The sequence below is a fragment of the Canis lupus genome, chromosome 3, assembly GCF_048164855.1.
Source record: "Canis lupus baileyi chromosome 3, mCanLup2.hap1, whole genome shotgun sequence".
Lineage (NCBI taxonomy): Eukaryota > Metazoa > Chordata > Mammalia > Carnivora > Canidae > Canis > Canis lupus.
Genome location: NC_132840.1, coordinates 79,612,074 through 79,634,475, shown reverse-complemented (window position 1 = coordinate 79,634,475; position 22,402 = coordinate 79,612,074). Strand labels below are relative to the sequence as shown.

Below are 22,402 nucleotides of genomic sequence, written 5' to 3'. Positions count from 1 at the left end.
TGCCTCTCTCTGTGTGTCTCTCATGAATAAATAAATAAATATCTTTAAAAAAAAGATTACTACAGGAATGAAAAAGAAGAAGAGGCAGTGTTTTTAAAGTTTAAAATGTTATCTAACACAGAGTTTCCAAGGCACTCCACTGTACAAAATTGTCATGATGCTCTCAACAATTCCTCTAAGGAAGCTACTGTTTCTCCAATTTTTAGATATGAAATTAGAGGCTGCAAGAGATTGTAAGCCAGTCCCAAGATCTCACAATTGGTAAGCACACATTGCACTGATTGTACTTTTGGAAAGCTGTTGACACAGTAGTGAGGGGTCAGGTGGAGCTAGGTGTTTCTCCTCATCACAGCCTGGAGACAAGAGGAGATTAAGTAGGCTGTCAAGCTGCTGACAGAACCGCCAGGATGCTGGCGGTTAGAGCATTACCTTCATCTGTGCTCTGGCGTGTTCTAGAAACTTGGCTAGAGGCAGGGGAATGAGCAGAGTGGCTCCAGGAAAGAGGTCCCCAGCATCTGCGTGATTCTGTGCTAGGAGAGAGAATCCCAAGCAGGACCGGGAGAGGCATGAAAATAATAGAATTTGAGCCATTTTCCAATCGTCATCCCTGGGATTGAAAGGGGGATTTTACATTTCTTCAGCAGTTCTCTGGAGTCTCTCTTTCCCCGGCTATTTCAAAGCTCCCCTCCCTCCTTTCCGGAGCTCATAGGAGGTCTGTCCCTGGCATGCGCCCTCCTTTGCAGCAACAAGGAGCATGAGGTGGAGACAGGATAGGTTTGGACACAAGATCCAGTTCAGTCCCATCATTGAGCCCAGTCCCATCATTGAGCCCAAATCCTCATCTCCCCCTGGTAGTGGGGCTCAGCATAGGCAGGCAGAGAACTGATGGGACCCATCGGGCTAGAACCCGCATTGAAGATTAAATCCTAAGCAGATACCCCCTTCCGAGCTGGGGATGTAGGGCTTTGAAACTAGAAATGCCAGGTCTGAAAGAGAGGAAAGAACAAGTCCAGCAATACACAGGGCTCTGTGTATTCAGAGGGAAGTTGGCAGGGTTGTGCTCGGGCAGAGAAACTCCGAGTGGTACAAAGGGACGTGCCCAGAGTGGAGAAATCATGCTAATTGTCTGCACCAGAGCCGGAGAACGCCACCCAAAATGAAGAGAGAAAGGGGAGCCCCATCCAGAGCCTTCAGTGCCCTGAGCCTCGCTCCTTTTGTCTACCTTCTTCTGATCCAGACAGGTAGGTGACCAGAAGGGTAAGAAAGGGTCTGGAGAGGGGACCCGTTACTTGCAAAAGAGAGGGAGGGGGAGTTGGAGGGAGGAGGGGAGAGAGCTCAGCTGCCGTGGGAAGCATCTCAGTGAGTTCAGGCATTAGTGTTGAATGTATTTCTTCATTCTGTGTGCCTCCCGCCCAGCCCCTGCGCCCCTCCCCCAAAAGGCTGCATGACTTCGGAGCTCCCACGGCATTCAGTACATTAGATAGAGGGCAGTGAGCCATTTCTTATGGGATGTCTTGTTGGCGTGGGCCAGTCCGGCATTCTTTCCAAGGGATCATGATGGGGCTTGGACGGGTGGGGGAGATCTGGTTCTGTGCCTCCCCACCCCCCACCCTGGCTTCTCTGAGTGTACCACAGCAAGGGAGATGAAATACCTTTTAGAGATAATGAGCCTTTTGGTTTTGGGAACTAACACCAACCTGCCCATAACTCATCCCATGCCGTTGACAACTCTACCAACTCCTTAGAGGATGTATCTTTAAATAGATGGGCGTAGACACACACTGCTCTGGAGAGCCTAGAATTCACAATTTGACCAGGCAAACAGACTCAGAGATCATTTTAATAAAATGTAGAAATGGATGCCCAGAATCAGAGAGAAGTCACCTATCCCCATCCAGAAAGCTGGTTCTGGCAGTACAGGGTCGGGTGGAGGAATATCAGGGGAGGTGTCCTGGGAATGTCTGCACTAACTTTTAAAGGATGAGAAAAATAGGTAGGTGTGGGAAGGGGCATTTTAGTTGGGGAAATGGCATTTCAACATTTTGAGATGGCATCATGTGTTTGGGAGCAGCCCAGCCACTCACCAATGGGAATTTGGCGAGAGCCTTGTAAACCATACTAGGGAAACTGGGATATAATCTGTAAACTGTGAAAGGGGGGTATGGGTATTGGATGGCTTTTCATCTGGGGACTGGCAGGGCCAGAACTGTGCTTCAGATAGCTCGGTCTGCAGCGAGGCGTTGGAGAAGAAACTGGAAGCGGATAAGATAGGAAAGGAAGCTTGTATCCATTTGCTAGGGCTGTTGTAACAAAGAACCACAGACTGGGTGGTTTAAACAACAGAAATGTATGGTCTCACAGTTTTGCCCGCTAAAAGATTGAGATCAAGGTCATATTTTCTTTGGAGGCTCTAAGGAAGGATCTGTTCCAGGTCTCTCTGATAGCTTCACGTAGTTCCTTGGCTTATGGCAGCAGAGCTTCTATCTTCACAGGACATTCTCCCTATGCTCATGTCTGTGTCCAAATTTCCACTTTTTATCAGGACATGAGTCATATTAGATTAGGGCCCCATCCTACACCAGACCTCATCTTAGTTTACTACATCTGCCAATAACCCCATTGCCAAATAAGGTCACATTTGAGGTCCTGGGGGTTAGGACTACAACGTATGAATTTGGGGGTGGGGAGCACATAACAAGGCTACTGCAGTAGTTCAAGAGAGGAATAACATAAACTGGAATTAGAATAAAAATAAGGGGAACAAGACATGGGGAGATAATTTTTTGGAGGGAATTTCAGGACCTAGTCATTGATAGAAAGTGGGAGGATCTAGAGAGGGGGATAGGATTTGTATGTGAAATCTGAAATGACAACTGGGATAGGGTTGGGGATGTGATAATGCGTACTGTCCCTATTGAGGTTGAAATGCCTATGAGGCATCTGTTGGAAAATGTTAAATAGCCTAAAGTGGGGGTGAGGTTAGGAGTGGGGCGCAAGGAGGTCAGGGTTGAAGAGAGGTATGTAGAAACTCTCAGCCTATAGATGAAACATAAAACAATGGGAATGGATAATATCACCTAGGAGGAGAAAATGGGCTGGACATGGAACATTGAGTAACCCCAAGTTTTGTAAAGGAAGGTAGAGGGGAAAAAAGGTCCGCTGCGGAGGCCAAGAAGGAAGTGAAAGAAATGGAGAGGGAATAAGAAGACTGTGGTGTCCAGAATGTCAAGAGAGTTGGGAGTTTTCCAGAGAATCAGCATCAAATATGTCAAAGAGGTCCAGTATACCAAGGGCCAATTATATCTCTATTATTAATATTATTATTATTATTATTATTATTATTATTATTACATCACAGCTAAAAGAGTTTGTTGGAAATGGCAATTCAGAGGTAACTTTTAGCTTTAGTGACAGTGGTCTCAGTGGGAATTACAACAAGTGGAAGGAATCAAGAGAGCTAAAAGTATGGAGACTAAGAATCAGGAATACAAAATACATGATGCAATATACAAGTCAGCGCGGTCCCTAAATTCTTTTAGGTCATCGAATGGTAAGGAAAAAGAATATAGAAAGATCTTGTCAGTCAGTGTGACCAGGCAAAAACAAAAGATGACAAAGGATTTTCTGTGTGGGAAAATGTAACTCAACAAATACAGCAAAAAATATAAATTATGTTGATAGGATATTAGTTAAGACCTACGATGGGTAAGAGGTAAGTGCAGGCTTGGGCCATTGTACTGCTGTGGACTCAAAAACAATAAAGAGCTGAAATTCTATAAGGAATTTCTGCCATGCTCACAATATTAGTTAGGAAAATACCAGCTTCTGTGACAAATAAATTCCAAAATTTAAGTTCCTGGTGATAACCATGTAGTAGTGCAATGCAGTTCCAGACTAGGCCTGGGATGAGGAAGGACTCTACTCCATGAAGCTTTTCAAGGACCAAGTTGATAAAGCTCTTTATCAACTTAAAAAAAATTATTTATTTATTCATGAGAGACACAAGAGAGAGGCAGAGACATAGGCAGAGGGAGAAGCAGGGTCCCTGCAGGGAGCTGGATTTGGGACTCAATCCCAGGACCTTGGGATCAGGACTTGAGGTGAAGGCAGATGCTCAACCACTGAGCCACCCAGGCATCCCTCTCATCAACTTTGACATGTGTTTCCAGTAGTCACACCCTGTCACCTTGGAGTTTTTCTCCATTTCTTTCAGGTAGAGAATTTAAAAGGAGAGAGAGAAAAAAAAAATTTCTCTAGCCTATAAACAGTACCTATCACTTCCACTGGTTCCATTGGCTGGAACTCAGTCACATGGCCATACCTAAGTGCCAAAGAGACTAGGAAATGTAGTTTTTTAAGACAGGCACTTAAAGGGGGCAAGGAATAAATACTCGGTCTTCAATCTTCTGTCCCTAGCATGGACAAATGAGGCTTTCCTAAATTGATCACAGCCCCATTCATGAAACATTCAAACAAGGTTTTTCTAGAGGCTAGGATACTGACATACAGATATAAATGTGGCACGCCATAAATCTAGATAATCTAATCTGCAAAATTTCATTCTCTGGGATCCTAGAACTATTCCATCTTCTGGGAACCCTATAGGAAGAAGCCCCTTACCTGGGTTCTGCCCTTTTAGCTCTAAGATCACCTCCACATTGTAGGTGCTGTTTTCTTCTTCTAACAGAGAGTTATGCACAGAGATGCATTTAGCATTAGGATACAGTTTGATGAACCTTTAAAAAACAAATTAGCCCATGTAATCAGCCTCCAAGATGAAGAAATAGAACATTTCAGCACTTCAGAAGCATGCCCTTACTATTTCATTTCCTGTTGCCCTCCCCCAGGGTTACAGTGGTATCCTAACCTCTAATACAGATTAATTTTGCATGTCTTTGAACTTTGTAAATGGAATTATATGCATGCATTCTTTTGCATCTGGCTTCTTTTGCTGAACACCAAATCTGTAAGACTCATTCATGTTGTTATTGAAATTGTAACTTGTTTGGTCTCAGTATTGTATAGTATTCCATTGTCTGAATATACTACAATTTATTTGTCTATTCAACTTTAATAGACACTTTGGTAGTTTCTAGTTTGAGGCTTTATCAATACAGTTGTTAATATATTCTAGTACTTGTCTTTTGGGGAACAGATATACACATTTGTTTGGGGATATCCCTAGGAGTAGAATTGCTGAGTTATAGCTGTGTGTTTAGCTTTAGTAGATATGGTCAAATAATTTTCAAAAGTGATTGTATCAATCTGCATTCCCACCAGCAGCTCCAGTTACTCTGCATCTTCACCAATTGTGTCTTCTCTTTTTCATTTTAGTCATACTAGTGAGTATGAAGGGTATCAAATTATGGTTTAAAATTGCATTTCCATTATTATCAATGAAGTTGTATCTTTTTCATATCATGATTAGCCATTTGGATATCCTTATTTGTGAAGTCCCTGTTCTTTTTTTTTTTTTTTTTTTTTTAATTCATGAGAGACCCTGTCACCTTGAGAGAGAAAGAGAGAGAGAGGTGCAGAGACACAGGCAGAGAGAGAAGCAGTCTCCATGAAGGGAGCCTGATGTGGGAATCAATCCCGGATCTCCAGGATCATGCCTTGGGCCAAAGGTGGCGCTAAACCACTGAGCCACCTGGGCTGCCCTGAAGTCCTTGTTCTAAGTCTTTTTTTTTTTCCCATTTTCTATTAAGCTTTCTGAAAATTTTTTAAAAAAATATTAATTTGTAGGAGTTTAAGAACTATATTTTGGATACCAGTCCTTTGTAGTATATATGCCTTGCAAATATCTCTCACTCTGCATCTTGCCTCTTCACTCTCTTAATGGTGCCTTTTGATGAACAGAAGCTCTTAATTTTATTGTGTCCAATGTATCATTTTCTTCTTTTATGTGTACCACTCTTGTGTCTTGTTTAAGAAATATGTCTCTGCTTTCAAGTTGTGGAGATATTCTCTATGTTTTCTTTTTTAAAAAATAGTATTTTACCTTTCACAGTTAGATCCACAATCCATCCAGAATTAATATTTGTGTAAGATATAAGGTAAGGCCAGTTTTCCTACACAGCCTGCCATGGCCTGGCACTATTTATTACCAAAAGAATCCTTTCCCCAGAACACTGCAGGATCACCTTTGTCATAAGTTGAGTGATCATATATAAATTTATTTTTTGGCTCTCTATTTTATTGCACTGATCTGTTTGTCTATTCTTGTGCACTATCACACAGCAAATCTCCTGGGATTTTGATTGATATTATATTAAATTTATAAGTCAGTTTTGGTGAATTGACAGCTTAATGATAATGTCTGTGGGGCGCCTGAGTGGCTCAGTCAGTTATATGTCTGCCTTCAGCTCAGGTCATGATCCCAAGGTCTTGGGATTGAGTCCTGCATTGGGCTTCCTGCTCAGTGGGGAGTCTGCTTCTCCCTCTCCCTCTGTCCTGTTCGTGCTCTCTCTCTTGCTGTCTCTCAAATAAATGAATAAAAATTTCAAAACAAAAACAATAGTGCTTGTTCTGATCTAAAATAGGGTAAATCTGTGTGCTATCTTAATACCTATTAGCTAGATACACATTTACTGAACATCTACACTCTTTAAAGTTGATACAAAAGTAGGTATAAAAAGGTACAAAGACACCTCTCTTCCTGGATGCCAAGGGCCTTCTTCACAATTTCTGCTTCCTCACTTTCTCCTATGTTCCTGAGTGGTTGACATTTAAAATGATTTCACACTCTTGAAGCCCTTGAAGGCCTCAAGAGTACACCAACATAAGAACCCAACACAGGGGCAGCCCAGGTGGCTCAGCAGTTTAGCGCCGCCTTCAACCCAGGGCCTGATCCTGGAGACCCGGGACCCTGCATGGAGCCTGCTTCTCCCTCTGCCTCTGTCTCTGCCTCTTTCTCTCTCTGTGTGTCTCTCATGAATAAATAAATAAAATCTTTAAAAAAAAAGAAAAAAAAAAGAACCCAACACAGTAACCTCATTATGTATGCAATCAGTGGTGCACCTATAGGACAGCAGCAGAGGAGGGGGTTGTTCTCAGAGCATCATTCACTAGGAAAAATACTAAAAGCCAAAAGCAGAAAGCAAAATATTTTCCTTTTAGAAAACCATGCTGTGGCACAGATTAAATTCTGGTCACCACATCTCAAAAAAGAAATAATAGAATTTAAGAAAAGCCAGAGAAGGGTATCTGTGATGGCCGAAGGGACCTCCTTGGGGTGACAGACCCAAATAAGACCAAAAAAAAAAAAAAAAGGATATAACAGCAGCCCGTGGTGTATAAAGATCAACCCTAGAATATGTGCTTGGCACCGTCTCACTGACACTCTTAGAAGGAAAATTTAAGGCAAACACTGGCAAAAGGAAAACTTTGCTAAGCATAAAGAAGCACATAAAAATGAGTAAGTGATGGTTTCCTTAAAGGGAGAGGCTATTAAGGAAACCCAAGGCTACTGGTACGTACATTCTCATATTTTAAAACTTAACATTCCTTGGTGTCACTCCTGTTCAAAATCCTACTTGAGAGGGGCCACCCACCACCATGGCCCAGTTTAAGTTGACAGGTAAATCTTGCTGTGATGTCAATTTCCTTTTGTTCCGCCTCCTGTGGGAACAGAGACTTCCTACACAATGATGCCTCAGAGACTCAAGGACCATGATTAAGTTAATCACTTCTCAAGGTCAAATAGCCCTAGTCCCTTTTATTTCCACTATGGATCGTAGTTGTTAGCCATTTCCTCCTTTCTGTGTCCTGCTTTGGCACCTGTCCCAGTTCTCTGTGTCCCTTGAAAGTTGTAGAACCCTGAACTTAATACCAACTCCAATTTTGGCTAGAGTTTTTGGAAATGGTGTTTGCTCAGCAAAATACTCTTTGTCAGCTTTTGAGAAAGACTGCTCCATTCACTTCTGAACATGTGTACATACATCCTTGAGATTCGTGGGCGTACCCGCATTCCTGTGCGTGAGGAAGGTGCCCACCTAGAGGGGGGTGAAACCTAGGGCAATCCATATGCTGTCACTTTCCCAATGTTTTTATGGAGAAGAATCAAGTTTAAACTGACAGAAAGAACTGACCAGAACTAGGAAGACATCACAAAAGGAGCAGTAGGACCTTGTATGCGATAGGAGAGATAGGACACAGGGGAAGCTCGAGGGAGGGCCAGGGAGGAGGAATCCCTTCCATTTCCCCTTAAGGTTAGGACTGTCACTTCCCAGCCTCCTGGAAAGAGGAAATGAGAACTGTCAAAGTTTGATGCTTGGGGTTGCTGAACCCCAGGACGGTTCTGCATATACAACCCTCATGCACAGACCCCGCTGCTTCAGACTGGGTCCTGAATAGAGGTTCCCCAGCCATTTGCTCATCACCACCATGGCCTTTAATGAAACTCAGTGACTTTTTTCAGGGCCACCTCAAGTCACACATACCGAAGTCTATTTGCCTATTCGGGGAAATCTGAAAGCTTGCTTTTCTAAATCAAGCCAAGCCTGGGACCTAGCAGTTGCTAAGCAGGAAATCCCAACTAAATAATCACAGAAACTGAAAGCTGGAAGAAGTTTTATGTATTATCTGATCAAATGGATTTCAGTCTGATACACAGAGCCAGAGGGATTCCTAGTAGCATCCCAATTATTGGGGAGGACAGGAGTCTAGTCCCTACCACCTCTTCTACCAAATTTGGGAGCCAGAACTAGATTTTATGTGTTATCATTTTTATACATGGTTTTGTGGGAACAAATATATCTTTAATTTTAAAAACATTTAAAAATGTTTGATTTTGTTCATTCTACATCCCCTACATCAAGACTCCTCTCAACAACAAGCATAGAGGTGCCTGGGTGACTCAGCCTGTTAAGCAACCAACTCTTGGTTTTAGCTCAGGTTGTGATCTCAGGGTTGTGAGATTGAGCCCCAAGCTGGACCTCATGCTCAGGGGTTAGTTTGCTTGAGATTCTCTACCTCTGTCCCTCCCCTGCTGGCTCATGTGCTCTCTCACTCTCTCTAAAATAGAGAAATCTTAAAAAAACAAACAAGCATATCATATTCATACACCTGGCAGCTTTCATCATTTGAATAGTTTCTTCCACAATTAGATATGATTCTAACATACCTGGCATAATGGATCATAGGATGTCAGAGTTGAGAAGACCCCTTGTGATCATCTGGTCCCATGACCTCATGATACAGAGGAGGAAAGGTACAAGGTGAAAGGTGAAAGAATAGCAATTACCCTTTCCTTGATCCCTTCCAAAGGTGACGACCACACTCCTTAACAGCAAAGAACTTATTCCAAAAATGGACTGAATAGTTTTATTACATTTAATCTCCACAACTCACCTCTTAGTTTAATTTCCTCCTGGTTCAATGTGGTCATATAAGCACATGGAGAAGAATAAGGGAGGGAAGGGCACAACATAACTTCCCCCAAATTTATTTTATTTATTTTATGATTTTTTATTTATTTATTAGAGACAGAGAGAGAGAAACAGGAAGAGGGAGAAGCACTCTCCCTGCACTCCCATGCAGGGAGCCTGACATGGGTCTCGATCCCGGGTCTCCAGGACCACACCCTGGGTGGAAGGCAGTGCTAAACCACTAAGCCACCGGGGCTGCCCCACTTTCCCCAAATTTAAACAGCAGTAGTGGCAGAGTAGGAGAGTGGGAAGAAGAGAGAGGGAACTTGAGAGGCAGTGATGAGAGAGAGCAGCTGGGGGTGCAGAGTGCCTGAAAGCCTGACCTGTAAGTGTCTGTTTAGTTAAACTTAGCCCTGCTCCCAACTTACATCCTCTCCAGAAAACCTTCATTTGGTCACATTGCTTTACAAGACCCTGTAACATGAGTGAGTGGCATCTGTTCAGGCCCCTAAAGCCCCTAAAAGATTCGTGAAATACAAGATGCATCTCTAGATGGGCCAACCATTCGACAAGATGGTAAAATCCCAGAATTGCAGGGTGGGAACAAATGGATGTAACATCCAGTTTGCCACTTATTTCACCTATCTGAGTCCCAAACAGATACATGACTTCTTCTAGGTCCTAAGTCAACAATAAGAGCCCAAGTCTCTGATGCTCACTCTTGTGTTCTTTCCACTATACAATGATAACTGAAGTACTGTCCTTTTCCACCGTGAGCTTGGTAAGGCAGTTGTTCTTGTAATTGTCATGTCCTGATTTTCTAAATGAGAAGAATGAGGCCTGGAACGATGGCTTTCCCAGGTCCACATGGCCTGTAAATGGTGGAGCCCAATCTTCCAAGGCCTCTTGATTCGAACCACTTTGTTCTGTCCATCCCAAATCCCTCTTCTCTAGGGGTTGCAGGTTGGGCTGGATCTTGGGTATATTTCCAAAACCAACTACTCATCTGCAGGACTATTCAGGCCTGGGCGGGCCTAGTAAAGTGCTACATCCAGCTGGGGTAAGGAAAGAGAAGACTCTTGGTGTGAATGAAGAATGGTCTAGTTGTCTCCTGGCCCCTAAACTCCCCCTTTATTGGCACTGCCTTGTGCCACACTCCCTTCTTTATGAACCTCTGTTCCCATGCTGCTCCATTCCCTACTTTCCCAATCCCCAATCAAGAAGCAAATCTGACAAATTCACCCTGAGGTCCATGTCTGTCTGTTTTGCTCATTGATGCATCCCAAGGACGTAGAACAGTACTTGTCACAGGCGAAATACTCAATAAATGTTTCTGTGAATGGAACACATAGTGTTAGGTTAACTGGAGGTCTTCCTCAAGAGGAAGGTGACAGAGAAAACCACCAGAGGCAGAGGACCATGTAGAAGAAGGACCGAGGGCAATGGGATGGGTAAGAGGGGTGATGGTGGATCAGAAGGTTCCAGAGCTATAGCAGGAGAAGAGATGGCATCGAAGGGTAAGAAGGAAGGACTGACATGGAGTGAAGAGCCCAGAGGGTGAGGCAGGAAGACATCTGAGGACATAAATGGGGGAGAGGGGTGAGAAGCCAAGGGCCTGACACTGCCCTCTCCCCATGGGTCTCTGTCCACAGAGCCCCTGGAGGGGGTGAACATCACCAGCCCAGTGCGCCTGATCCATGGCACGGTGGGGAAGTCAGCCCTGCTCTCCGTGCAGTACAGCAGCACCAGCAGTGACAAGCCCGTGGTGAAGTGGCAGCTGAAGCGGGACAAGCCAGTGACCGTGGTACAGTCCATCGGCACAGAGGTCATTGGCACCCTACGGCCTGACTACCGAGACCGCATCCGCCTCTTCGAAAATGGCTCCCTGCTCCTCAGTGACCTGCAGCTGGCCGACGAGGGCACCTACGAGGTTGAGATCTCCATCACGGACGACACGTTCACTGGAGAGAAGACCATCAACCTCACTGTAGATGGTAAAGTGCTCTGGCAGGAAAGGAGGCAGGCCTGGGGCCTGGGACTGGGGCCCCCAGGCCCCGGAACACCCCCACAGAAGCCTCTTGGCAGCTGAGAGTGAGACAATCAGGATTAGAACTCGGCAGATAGGACACAGAGAACACCTGTAGAGTGCTTGCTATGTGCCCGAGACTATTCTAAGTGCTTCACCTACACTGACCCATTTAATGCTCCTAGTAATGTAGGCCTAGCTAATATGATTATCCCCATTTTGTAGATGCAGAAACTGAGGCACAGAGAGGTTGAGTAACTTGCCCAAAGTCACGCAGCTAGTACATGACAGAGCAGATACTTCAACCCAGACATTTGGACCTAGGTTGAGCCCAACTGAAATACGCTCCAGCCTGGGCCAGTTTAAGACATCTCGAAGGGGCATTTGAGGAGAGTGAAGGGAAGGTCTGTAAGGGCAGGGACCTTGCTGTCTTGTTCAGCACTGTATCCTCTGTACTGAGTAGGTGCTCAACGAATGCACAGATGGGTGGATGATGGGGAAAGACTGGACGGATGATCCCTGAAGGGCTTCTCAGACCACAGGTTGAGTTGCGCTGTGTTGGAAGGCAGGGAGTCAAGAAGGGGAGGGGAGAAGCTGCTTGGCCCACAGCTCACAGACTCCCTTCCCCCCACCCCTGGGACTCAGTGCCCATTTCGAGGCCACAGGTGTTAGTGGCTTCGACCACCGTGCTGGAGCTCAGCGAGGCCTTCACCCTCAACTGCTCCCACGAGAATGGCACCAAGCCCAGCTACACCTGGCTGAAGGACGGCAAGCCTCTCCTCAATGACTCGAGAATGCTCCTGTCCCCCGACCACAAGGTGCTCACCATCACCCGCGTGCTCATGGAGGACGATGACCTGTACAGCTGCGTGGTGGAGAACCCCATCAGCCAGGGCCGCAGCCTGCCCATCAAGATCACCGTATACCGTGAGTCTCCCTGTCTGCTCACCCTCAGGCCTCAAAATCCCAAGAGGCAGGCACCTCAAGGGACTGAGGACATCCCAGAAGGAGTGCCCCTAGATGGGGAGAGACAGGCAGGGATGGGCCACCTCTCCGTGGAGGCCAGCAAAGGGTGGGAAGTGGGCTCAGCAAGCTCCGCCACTGGCCAGCCCTGCTGCTTGGGCCTCCTTCTCCCTGCAAGAGCTCTCCCCACTATACTTGCTGCCCCTCTAAAGTCTCTCCCACCTCACTGCCTCTCTCTCTCTCCCTAGGAAGAAGCTCCCTCTACATCATCTTGTCCACAGGAGGCATCTTCCTTCTTGTGACCTTGGTGACAGTCTGTGCCTGCTGGAAACCCTCCAAAAAGTCTGGGTAACTCCCCAAGTTCCACACCCTGAGCACCCTAATCCTTTGATCCCACCCCAAGCCCTATTCTTTTCTTAGTCTCCTAAATGCATATCCCCGCAGAGGGCCCTGCACCTCTTCCCAGGAGATCCATCTAACCACTGCATGTGTTGCATGCGGAATCACCTCCTGTGCTCCCAACTCCCAACAGCCCCAGCGCCCTAACAGGGGTTTTGCTTGCAGGGCACCCTTCAGTGGGCTGGGCACTCTGGTTGTGGCTAATGAACCACCTTCTAAGTACGATTATCTGCAGTTTACAGATAATAATAACACTGAGACTCAGATGGGTTAGGTGACTTGCCCCCGCTGCCAGCCAACAGACTCAGGATGCAAACCTAAATGTGACTCAATCCAAAGCTTACGGGCCATTGCCACTCCCTCGGTGCCATCCTCCCGTGACAAGGCCTCTTTTACCGACACCAGATTCCTCTTGTGCCCCTGCCCCCCAGGCCTTCTCCGGCTCACACTCAACAGTTCTGTTCAGAGGATGCTGGGTTGATTTGCAGGAAGAAGAGGAAGCTGGAGAAGCAAAACTCCCTGGAATATATGGATCAGAATGATGACCGTCTGAAACCAGAAGGTGAGCTCCCAGCCACCCACTCACCCATCCCATCGTCACTCAGATCAGTGGGCTGCTGGGAAAAGGCAGAACTGGGCCACCAGGAAGCCAGCTCTGCAGGGCCCCTTCCTCCACCAACTGTACGAAGACTGCAGAGCAGGGAAAGGTGCAGCCAAGGTAGGACCCCAGGGATTCTGGATCCTTTGGTGGAGGTTGTGGCGGGGCCTTGACTGGCCACTTGGGGAGCAAAGAGTGTAGGCGCTGGCTGGCAGAAAGGGTTCCCCACGGGGCCAGCCACCCCACTCTCCGCCCTGTGCAGCAGACACCCTCCCGCGAGGCGGCGAGCAGGAGCGGAAGAACCCCATGGCGCTGTACATCCTCAAGGACAAGGTGAGCGAGCGGGTTGCTGCGGGCCCTGCCACGTTCTGGCGCGTTCTGGCGCGGGACAGCGGCACCACCCCGGTGCCTCTTCACTCAGATTAGCCCTGGGAAGTGTCTGCCCCGCCCCCGCCCGCCCCCACTTTAGGGATAGGAAAACTGAGGCTGGCAGAGGTGCAATGGCTCGCCCAGGGTCAAACAAGGGGATGCGAGCCTCGGTCTCTGGGCACCGATCGGGCCATTCCTCGCTCGCCGTCCTACAGCTGGGGCGGCCGGGCCGTCGGGGACAGGCGGGAAGCGGGGCGGCAGGGCGCAGGGCCCTCGAGTCCGCGCGCTGCGGCTTTTCCCGCGCCCCTTCCCCGCCGGGCGCCCCGCTAAGGCCTCGCCGAGCCAACCGCGGCGCCGCGTGTCCCCGCAGGACTCCCCGGAGCCCGAGGACAACCCCGCCGCCGAGCCCCGGGGCGCCGCCGAGCCCGGCCCGCCCGGCTACTCCGTGTCTCCGGGCGTCCCCGGCCGCTCGCCCGGGCTGCCCATCCGCTCCGCCCGCCGCTACCCGCGCTCCCCGGCGCGCTCCCCCGCCACCGGCCGGACGCACACGTCGCCGCCCCGCGCCCCCGGCTCGCCCGGCCGCTCGCGCAGCGCCTCGCGCTCACTGCGGACTGCGGGCGTGCACCTGCTCCGCGAGCAAGACGAGGCCAGCCCGGTGGAGATCAGCGCCTGAGCCGCCTCGGCACCCCGGGGGCGCCCGGCCGAGCCCGGTGCCGGGGGGAGCGCGGCCCCCGCCCGCAGCGGACCAGCGGAGGGCCCCGTCCGGGCGCGCGGGTCCGGCTGGCGGGCGAGCGTGGGCACCGCGGGGGGTGGGGGCTCAGGAGGGGAGACCGTCCCGCTGGCTCCCGGGCCACCCGCTGTGTTCTCGGTGGGTGGGGGTTGTGCCCTCTTAGGACCGTATAGATTATTAAATTTCCGGCCCAGCCCTCCCCCCAACCCAGGGTCTTATGGAAACTAACAACAGTAACCTAACCCCCGGGACTGTCCCGTGCCCTTCCTAGGGAGCTCTGCGCTTCCACCCACCCTCCTTCCCTCCCGGTTCCCGGGACACTTTTTTTTTTTTTTTTTTTTGGCAAGCTCGGCTTAGAGAGGCCACTTGCCCAAAAGGGACAACTGTCCTAAACTAGGGGAAGTCAGAGGCCGGCTTCAAACCTAGGTTTGAAGAGGACTATTCTGAACACCCCGGGAATCACATGCCTTGGAGCACCCTTCTCTGGGTACCTACCGGTTGGTGAGGCAGGAGTCAAGTTCATTCTTTTGACCCCCTGACCTGTGCCCTAGCAAGGGCAAAGGATTCAAGCTTCCCGTGCTTGGCCTCCTCCCAAAACCTCCCTCACTGGAGTACCAAGCATTCTTTCCGTCTCTAGTCCAATAGAGAAGGAAGTTCTCACTCCTCTGACCCAGAAAGCTAGATCAAGTGAAGAATCTTTTTTTTTTTTTTTTTTTTTTTAAACCCTCACACCTATGCCTTCTCCTTGGCTTCCTTACAAAACAAGCCTTTCAAACAATCATTATCCCTGGGAAAGGTGGTTGGGCTTCCTTCAGCTGAGACTAAGGTTCAAGTCTGCAGAGTAATGGTGGGCAAGGGGAGGGGGGCGGCTAATTGCTCCCCAGGATGGCAGGGAGACAAGATGCAACTCTTGGCCTCCGGACTCCCACCTGTCCTGCTCCCAGCTGCTCAGATCCCAGGAAACAGGACAAGGGCAGACTCTCTCATCACACAAATGTAGAATACGGAGAGGTTGGGCCATGGCATCGCCAGACCGTGCCCATGTCACCGCCTCTTGAACAGTTTGCAGGAGAGACAATAAGCTACTGTGTGAGGAGTGATGGCAATTAAAAAGCTGAAAGAGAAGGAGGGCCTCGTGTTCTAACTTCTCTTCCCTGATGCCCATCCAAGTCCCTTGCATCCCTGGCCCCTCCCCAACCTCCTATGCTCCAGCCCTGACTCTCCACCATCCCACAGAGAAATCCCTGTGTTCCCCACCACTCCACATGGGGCAGGTTTTGTTCCAGCCCCAAGGGCAACAACATTTCTAATTGGCCCCCCCTGTCAGGGGCCAATTACCTCGACAGCATGCCCCTCCTGGCTCCCTGTCCCTATGCACTTCTCCAGGCTCCTTTGAGTAGGTGTGCCTTCGCAGCTTCCCTTAGCTAGCCAGAACTGTTCCCTTAACTTTCCCAGGTGCCTCATCCAGAATGAGATCATGCCTTCAGGGGACAGTTGCTCAGGCAGGTATGAGGTGTGGGACTTGGGGGAGGAGTACAAGCTGCTCAGCCTTGGGAGACAGCATTGAAGTGAGGGGGAAGTGAGAGCATGCCACACTTCATGCCTTGGTGCTGAATCCCTGAGGGGCCAGCTTCCCAGGCTCAAGCCAAATCTGCCTTAAGTCCGGGGGGGTAAAAGTAAGGAAGTGGTTTTGCTTTTGGTTTTTGGTTTGTTTTGATCTTCATCTTTGTATTACCAGCATCTAGCAGAGTGCCTAGCACATACTGGATGCTCAATAAACTTTTGATGAAATGAAATGACAACTTTATTGTACTTCAGCAAGGAAAACACAACAAGCAGCTTAAAAATGCCAGGCATTTCCCTTTTCCCTTTTCTTTTCATCTTCCTTCATCATCCTTCACCCTCTTTGCAAATTCCATATTGTCCACTCCAAAATCATCACTCACTCACCCGTTCATTCATTCATGCATTCATTGCAATGCTTTCATTTATTCTACAAACACATGTTAATATACCATGGACTTGGTCCTGTGCAAGACACCGAGGAAACAGTGTGATTATGCCATGACCCCTACCCAGATGACAGCCCCATGAAGGAGGACAGATGAGTAAGCAGGTTATCACAACACAGTGTGAAAAATGCCATGACAGAAGTAGCTACAGTATGTTCTGAGAGAGCATGTAAGAGCATCATCTAACCTAGATTAGGGGTTGTCAGCAAAAGTATCTTGGAGGAGGAGAACAGATCTGAATTTAGTCTTAGACAGATTAGTTAATCAGGTGAAAAAAAAAAAAGGATGAAAGGACACCTATTCCAGGGAACAGGAGCAGCACATACAGAAACAGAAAATCTGGATTATCCAGGAGCAAATGTTTATTTTAGCCTCGTAATGGAAGACTAGACTTGGGCCAGTCGGCAGGATGGGGGAGCAGAGCCTGAGACTCCTGGATTGAGTTGGCATCCTAGAAAGGAGTCCCAAGCTCCCAAAATAAAAATGCACATCCTCTCTGGAGAAAAGCATCTCCTAAAATTTTCAAAGATTAAGATCAACAACTTGACCATAAAAGGCCATTAAGCACAAAAGGAAACAAATACCATAAGTGAGAGTCAGAAGACAGAAATGGTAGATTTAGACCAGTAAGTCCTTCAAATATTAAAACGATCAGATATAGAATATAAAATAACTATGAAATGTTTGAAGAAATGAAAAACAAAATTATAGAAATGAACAAGCAACAAGAGACTGTCAAACTTTGTGACCAAAGTTGAATAGGAACAAAATAGAACTTTTGTAAATAAAAAATAGGACTTATTGAAATAAAAACTATAAATGAGAAAATTAAACAGCACATTAAGTAGAGCTGAAAATAGTTAATTCAATTGCAAGATGTATCTGAAGAAATGTTTCAGGGTAAAGCACAGACCAACAAGGAGATGAACAATATGAGAAAGAGAGTAAGGGATATGGCACGCACAAAGAAAAGAACTAACACATATTTTGTCAAGAACTCAAAGGGAAGAATAGAAAGATAAAGGAGAGACAATATTTTAAGAGAAATGACTGAAGTTTTTGTAGACCTCGTTATAAACATAAATATATGGATATAGGAAGGTTATTAACAGAAGATAAATTTTAAAATTTCCATACTTAACACAAAATGTAGTAAAACCAGAGCATACCAGAGACAAAGAAAAAATATTATGAAAAGCATCCAGAGAGGGAAAGATAGATCTTATATGTTTAGACAACAATAATAGAAATCATTAGAAAGTGGTTCAAAATTATGAGCACAAATAACTATTAACCCAGAATATTTACCTTAAAGAAATCTCTCAAATATGAGGGTAAAATAAAGATATTATCAGATGAACAAAACTACAGTTTTTCATCAACATGATAAGAACTCCTAAAAGACACATTTTGGGAAGGGGGAAAAGCAAGATTTGAGATACAAGAGAGAATAGTGGGTAAATAGGTTAGCAAATGTAAATAGTGTCTGGGATCCCTGGGTGGCGCAGCGGTTTGGCGCCTGCCTTTGGCCCAGGGCGCGATCCTGGAGACCCGGGATCGAATCCCACGTCAGGCTCCCGGTGCATGGAGCCTGTTTCTCCCTCTGCCTGTGTCTCTGCCTCTCTCTCTCTCTCTCTCTCTCTCTGTGTGTGTGTGACTATCATAAATAAATAAAATTTAAAAAAAAATAAATAGTGTCTTATTAAATGAGTAATAGTATCTAATTTATACTTTTCAAAACTTGACAAATAAAATACAGGAAAATGATAGCATGTAAATTGGAAGGTCGGAGGGCAGCCCTGGTGGCTCAGTGGTTTAGCCACTGATCCTGGGGACCTGGGATCGAGTCCCACGTCGGGCTCCCTGCATGGAGCCTGCTTCTCCCTCTGCCTGTGTCTCTGCCTGTGTCTCTGCCTCTCTCTCTCTGTCTCTCTGTGTCTCTCATGAATAAATAAGTACATTTAAAAATCTTTTTAAAAAGTTGGGGGGTGGCATTATCAGAATGAAACTTTTGTAAGGCCCTTGAATTCTCTGGTGAGGGGAAGATGGGTAAAGTAGTAACTTCAGATTTTATTACATATTCAAGGGAATCTTATCAGGGTCACCACTAAAACGATTGAGAGAATTGGTAAAGTTCCAAACCAATAAAAGGGAAAATAGAATAAAGAACCAAACAAACACGATCTAAACCAAGAAAAAAGAAAAAACAGAAAAAGTGAGACAATAGAAAGCCAAAAATAAGATGGTAGAAACAAAGCTAAATTATAAATAAATTGTAAATGGCCTAAATTCATCAGTTAAAATACAATCTGTTGGAATATATAGGATTTTATTTGTTTATTTGACAGACCCTGGAGTCATGATCTGAGCTAAAAGCAGTTGCTTAACCAACTGAGCCACCCAGGCACCCCTAGATAATGTTTTTAATAATCTAGCTATATGCTGTTTAAATGAAATACACTCAAAACAAAGATTTGCAAAAACTGAAAATAAAGTAATGGAAAAAGAAAAAAAAAAAGTAGTGGAAAAAGATATACCAGGCAAATAGCAAGCAAGAGGAAACTGGGATAGCTATTAACAGAAGACAAATGGACTTTGGGACAAAAAGCCTAATTAGTGGGATGACCTTACACCCTGTTTGCCTAAGACAGCCCTGGCTTACTCAGATTACCCTAGCAACTAGTATGCCCTCTGACTCCCAAAAGTATCCCAGTTAGATAGATGGCCTCCTTTAATATTAGGACTAAGTGAGGTGCCTTGAATTTGAGTGCAAATAATTTATTTATTTCAGGAAATAAATAGATCAATAGAATAGTAAGGAAGTGGATTAGGAAAGCAGTCAAAGTTAGTAAAGGACATGTGATCAAACCAGTTAATACTTGGGAAACCAGAGCCCAATGCTATCTGGGACCCTGGGAGAACAGTATTGAGATCAGATTTTAGATCAACAGATTCCAGGATAATCCTAACTGAGAGGCAAGGCAACTGGGGTACTGATCTGCATGCATCCTTAGTTTAGGACTTCTTTTAGGGTCTTAGCTCCTGGTGCTTCCAGCTTGCCCTCACGTGTGTCCAGATATGGTCCCCAAACAGAAAGCGGCCTTCAGCATAGAGGTAAATTCTGAAGAATTGTAAATGAAGCCTCAATAGTGTCTGCTGCAGAGGGTAACCACATAATATTAAAAGATTTATTTCATCAAAAAAATTAAAATTGAATTGGGTATCTAATTAATTAACTTCAAAATATATGAAACACATACACACACAATATCCTGCATCTTCTTTTCCATCCACCCATTGATGAATGAATATGGAAACAGGTTGTTTCTCTATCTTGGCTATTGTGAATAATACTGCAATGAATATGAGACTGCAGGTGTCTTTATGATTTATGGATTGCAATTCCTCGATCCAGGATCGAGTCCCACATCAGGCTCCCTGCATGGAGCCTGCTTCTCCCTCTGCCTGTGTCTCTGCCTCTTTCTCTCTCTGTCTCTCATGAATAAATAAATAAAATCTTTTTTTTTTTTTAAAGAAGCTTTATACTGTTTTCCATAGTGTCTGCACAAATTTGCATTCCCACCAGGAGGGCACTGGGGTTACCTTTTCTCCATACCCTCATCACCCTTTGTCTTTTGATATGAGGTGGTGTGTTATTGTGGTTTTGATGTGCGCTTCTCTGATAAACCACAGTTTATCCATTTACCTTCGAAGGACATCTGGGTTACTTCCAAATTTTGACAATTACAAATAAAGCTGCTGTAAACATCTATGTGCAGATTTTTGTGTGGACATAAGTTTTCAGGTCCTTTGGCTAAATACTAAGAATGCAAGAATAATTTAAAAATAGAAAAGTCATGGGTGCTTGGGTGGCTCAGTCGGTTAAGCATCCAACTCTTGCTTTTGGCTCTAGTCATGGTCACGATCTCAGGGTCCTGAGATTAAGCCCCATGAAGGGCTCTGCACTCAGCAGGGAGTTGGCTTCCCCTCTCCCTCTCCTTCCGCACTCTCTCTCAAATAAATAACTAAATCTTTAAAAAAGTAGAAAATTCAAAGATGTATTCACCACATTAATGGATTAAAAGAGACAAACTACCTCAAGAGATGCCAAAAAAAAAAAACCCTTTTAGAATTTAATACTTAATCATGATCAAAAGCTCTAAACAAACTAAAAATAAAAGAACACTTAAAAAAAAAAAACACTTTGAGACCTGATAAATAGTATCTACAAAAACTGACAGCGACTCTCAATGTTAATGGTGAAACATTCAAAGAGTTCCTTTTAAAATGAAGGAGACAGGAGTGCCTGGGTGGCTCAGTGGTTGAGCATATGCCTTTGACTCAGGTTGTGATCCTGGGGTCCTGGGATCGAGTCCCTATCGGGATCCCCACAGGGAGCCTGCTTTTCCCTCTGCCTGTGTCTCTGCCTCTCTTTCTGTGTCTCTCATGAATACATATATAAAATCTTTCAAATAAAATAAAATGAAGGAGACAAAGATATCCACACTCACTCTCTGTAGTCACCATGGTCCTGGCAACACAAGAAAAAACAAAACGGGATAAAGATGGGAAATATAAAGCGAAAAATGTCATATTTGGATTATATGATTTCCTACATAGACAATTCAAAAGAACCTTTAAACTATGAGACATGATATCAAGGTATCTCCATTCTTTATTGCTTTGTAATGAGCCACCCCAAACTGAGCAACTTAAAAGAGCAGCTATTTTATCCAATCGGAATTCTTTGTGTCAGCAGTTTGCACTGGACTTGCTGGGTGACTCACTTGCTGCTGCTATGTGAGGTCACTTATGTGACCACATCATCTGCTATCTTGAACTGGATCTAGTTGCCTAAGATGGCCTCACCCACATGTCTGATGGTTGATACTGGTTGTTGGCCAGTAGGTTTAGGACTCCTCAGCTAGAATAGCTCATCTCTACTGTATGTGGCTAAAGCGAGCTTCTTCACCTGGCAGTCTCAGAGCGGGGTTTCCAAAGGTCTAGAGCAGAAGCCGCAAGCCCTCTAGAGGCTTAGACTTGAAAGTTCCACACATCACATCACTTCCACTGTTCTGTTGGTCAAAGCGATTCACAAGGCCAGCAGAGGTTCAAGGGGTTGGGGGAAAGATTCCACTTTTTTTGTGGGAGGGGTGACAAGCATTGCAAAGGGACAAGTATACAGGATGATAGGAATTACTGTAACTATCTTTGCTTAACAAGTCAACTAAAAATGAAGTTAACAAAATATAGGTAACATCTATACAGAGCAAAATTTAAGACTTTGTTGAAAGACAGTAGGAAAGAGCAAAAAATAAAGGGAGAGGTATATACATTCATGAATAGGAAGACTTGATGTTATAAAATGTTGCTTCTTCCTACATGTTCAAACAGTTCCAGGGAGGTTTTCAAAGAACTTGGCGAGCTAAAGCCCCAAGTAGAGCCAAGACGCTTCTTTTTAAAAATTTTTTTAGTTTTAGTTTTTTGAAATATTATTAATTAATTAATTAATTAATTTGAAAAAGAGACAGAAACAGCATAAGCTGGGGGTGGGGAGGGAGACGGAGAAGCAGACCCCCACCCTCTGGCCCCTGCTGAGCAGAGAGCCCAGTGTGGGGCTCAATCCCAGGATCTGGAAATTATGATCTGAGCTGCAGGCAGATGCTTAACCAACTGAGCCACCCAGGTGCCCCTGAGCCAAAACACTTCTGAAAAAGAAGTGAGGGGTCTCACCCTACCAGATATCAAAATTTACTAAATAGCTCTAGTAATTGGGACAATGGGATGTTCACACAGGAATAGACAAATAGGCCTATTTGAAACAAATGAAACAAGATACACCTATATAGACATTTGATGTATAACATGATCACTAGATAGGTAGTGCTAGGATTATTGTTGACTACCTGAAAAAATATATATACACAGAAACCATAT

The 22,402-nt window shown here is 45.7% G+C and overlaps 1 protein-coding gene across 7 annotated transcripts; it reads left to right on the top strand.

Annotated features, from left to right (window-relative positions):
- Positions 1-389: 389 nt before the first annotated feature.
- On the top strand, positions 390-16,249 carry HEPACAM (hepatic and glial cell adhesion molecule). Of its 7 annotated transcripts, none has more exons than XM_072822523.1 (7): positions 390-1,241; positions 11,021-11,362; positions 12,040-12,321; positions 12,606-12,705; positions 13,188-13,474; positions 13,620-13,687; positions 14,094-16,249. In XM_072822523.1, the coding sequence occupies exons 1-7, from the start codon at positions 1,157-1,159 to the stop codon at positions 14,394-14,396; spliced, it is 1,467 nt and encodes a 488-aa protein (XP_072678624.1). In that variant the 5' UTR covers positions 390-1,156; the 3' UTR covers positions 14,397-16,249. The 7 variants fall into 7 exon arrangements, with proteins under 7 accessions (XP_072678624.1, XP_072678623.1, XP_072678628.1 ...); XM_072822522.1 differs by having other exon boundaries at positions 391-1,241; positions 13,617-13,687; XM_072822527.1 differs by having other exon boundaries at positions 394-1,241; positions 13,188-13,318.
- The last annotated feature ends 6,153 nt before the right edge of the window (positions 16,250-22,402 follow it).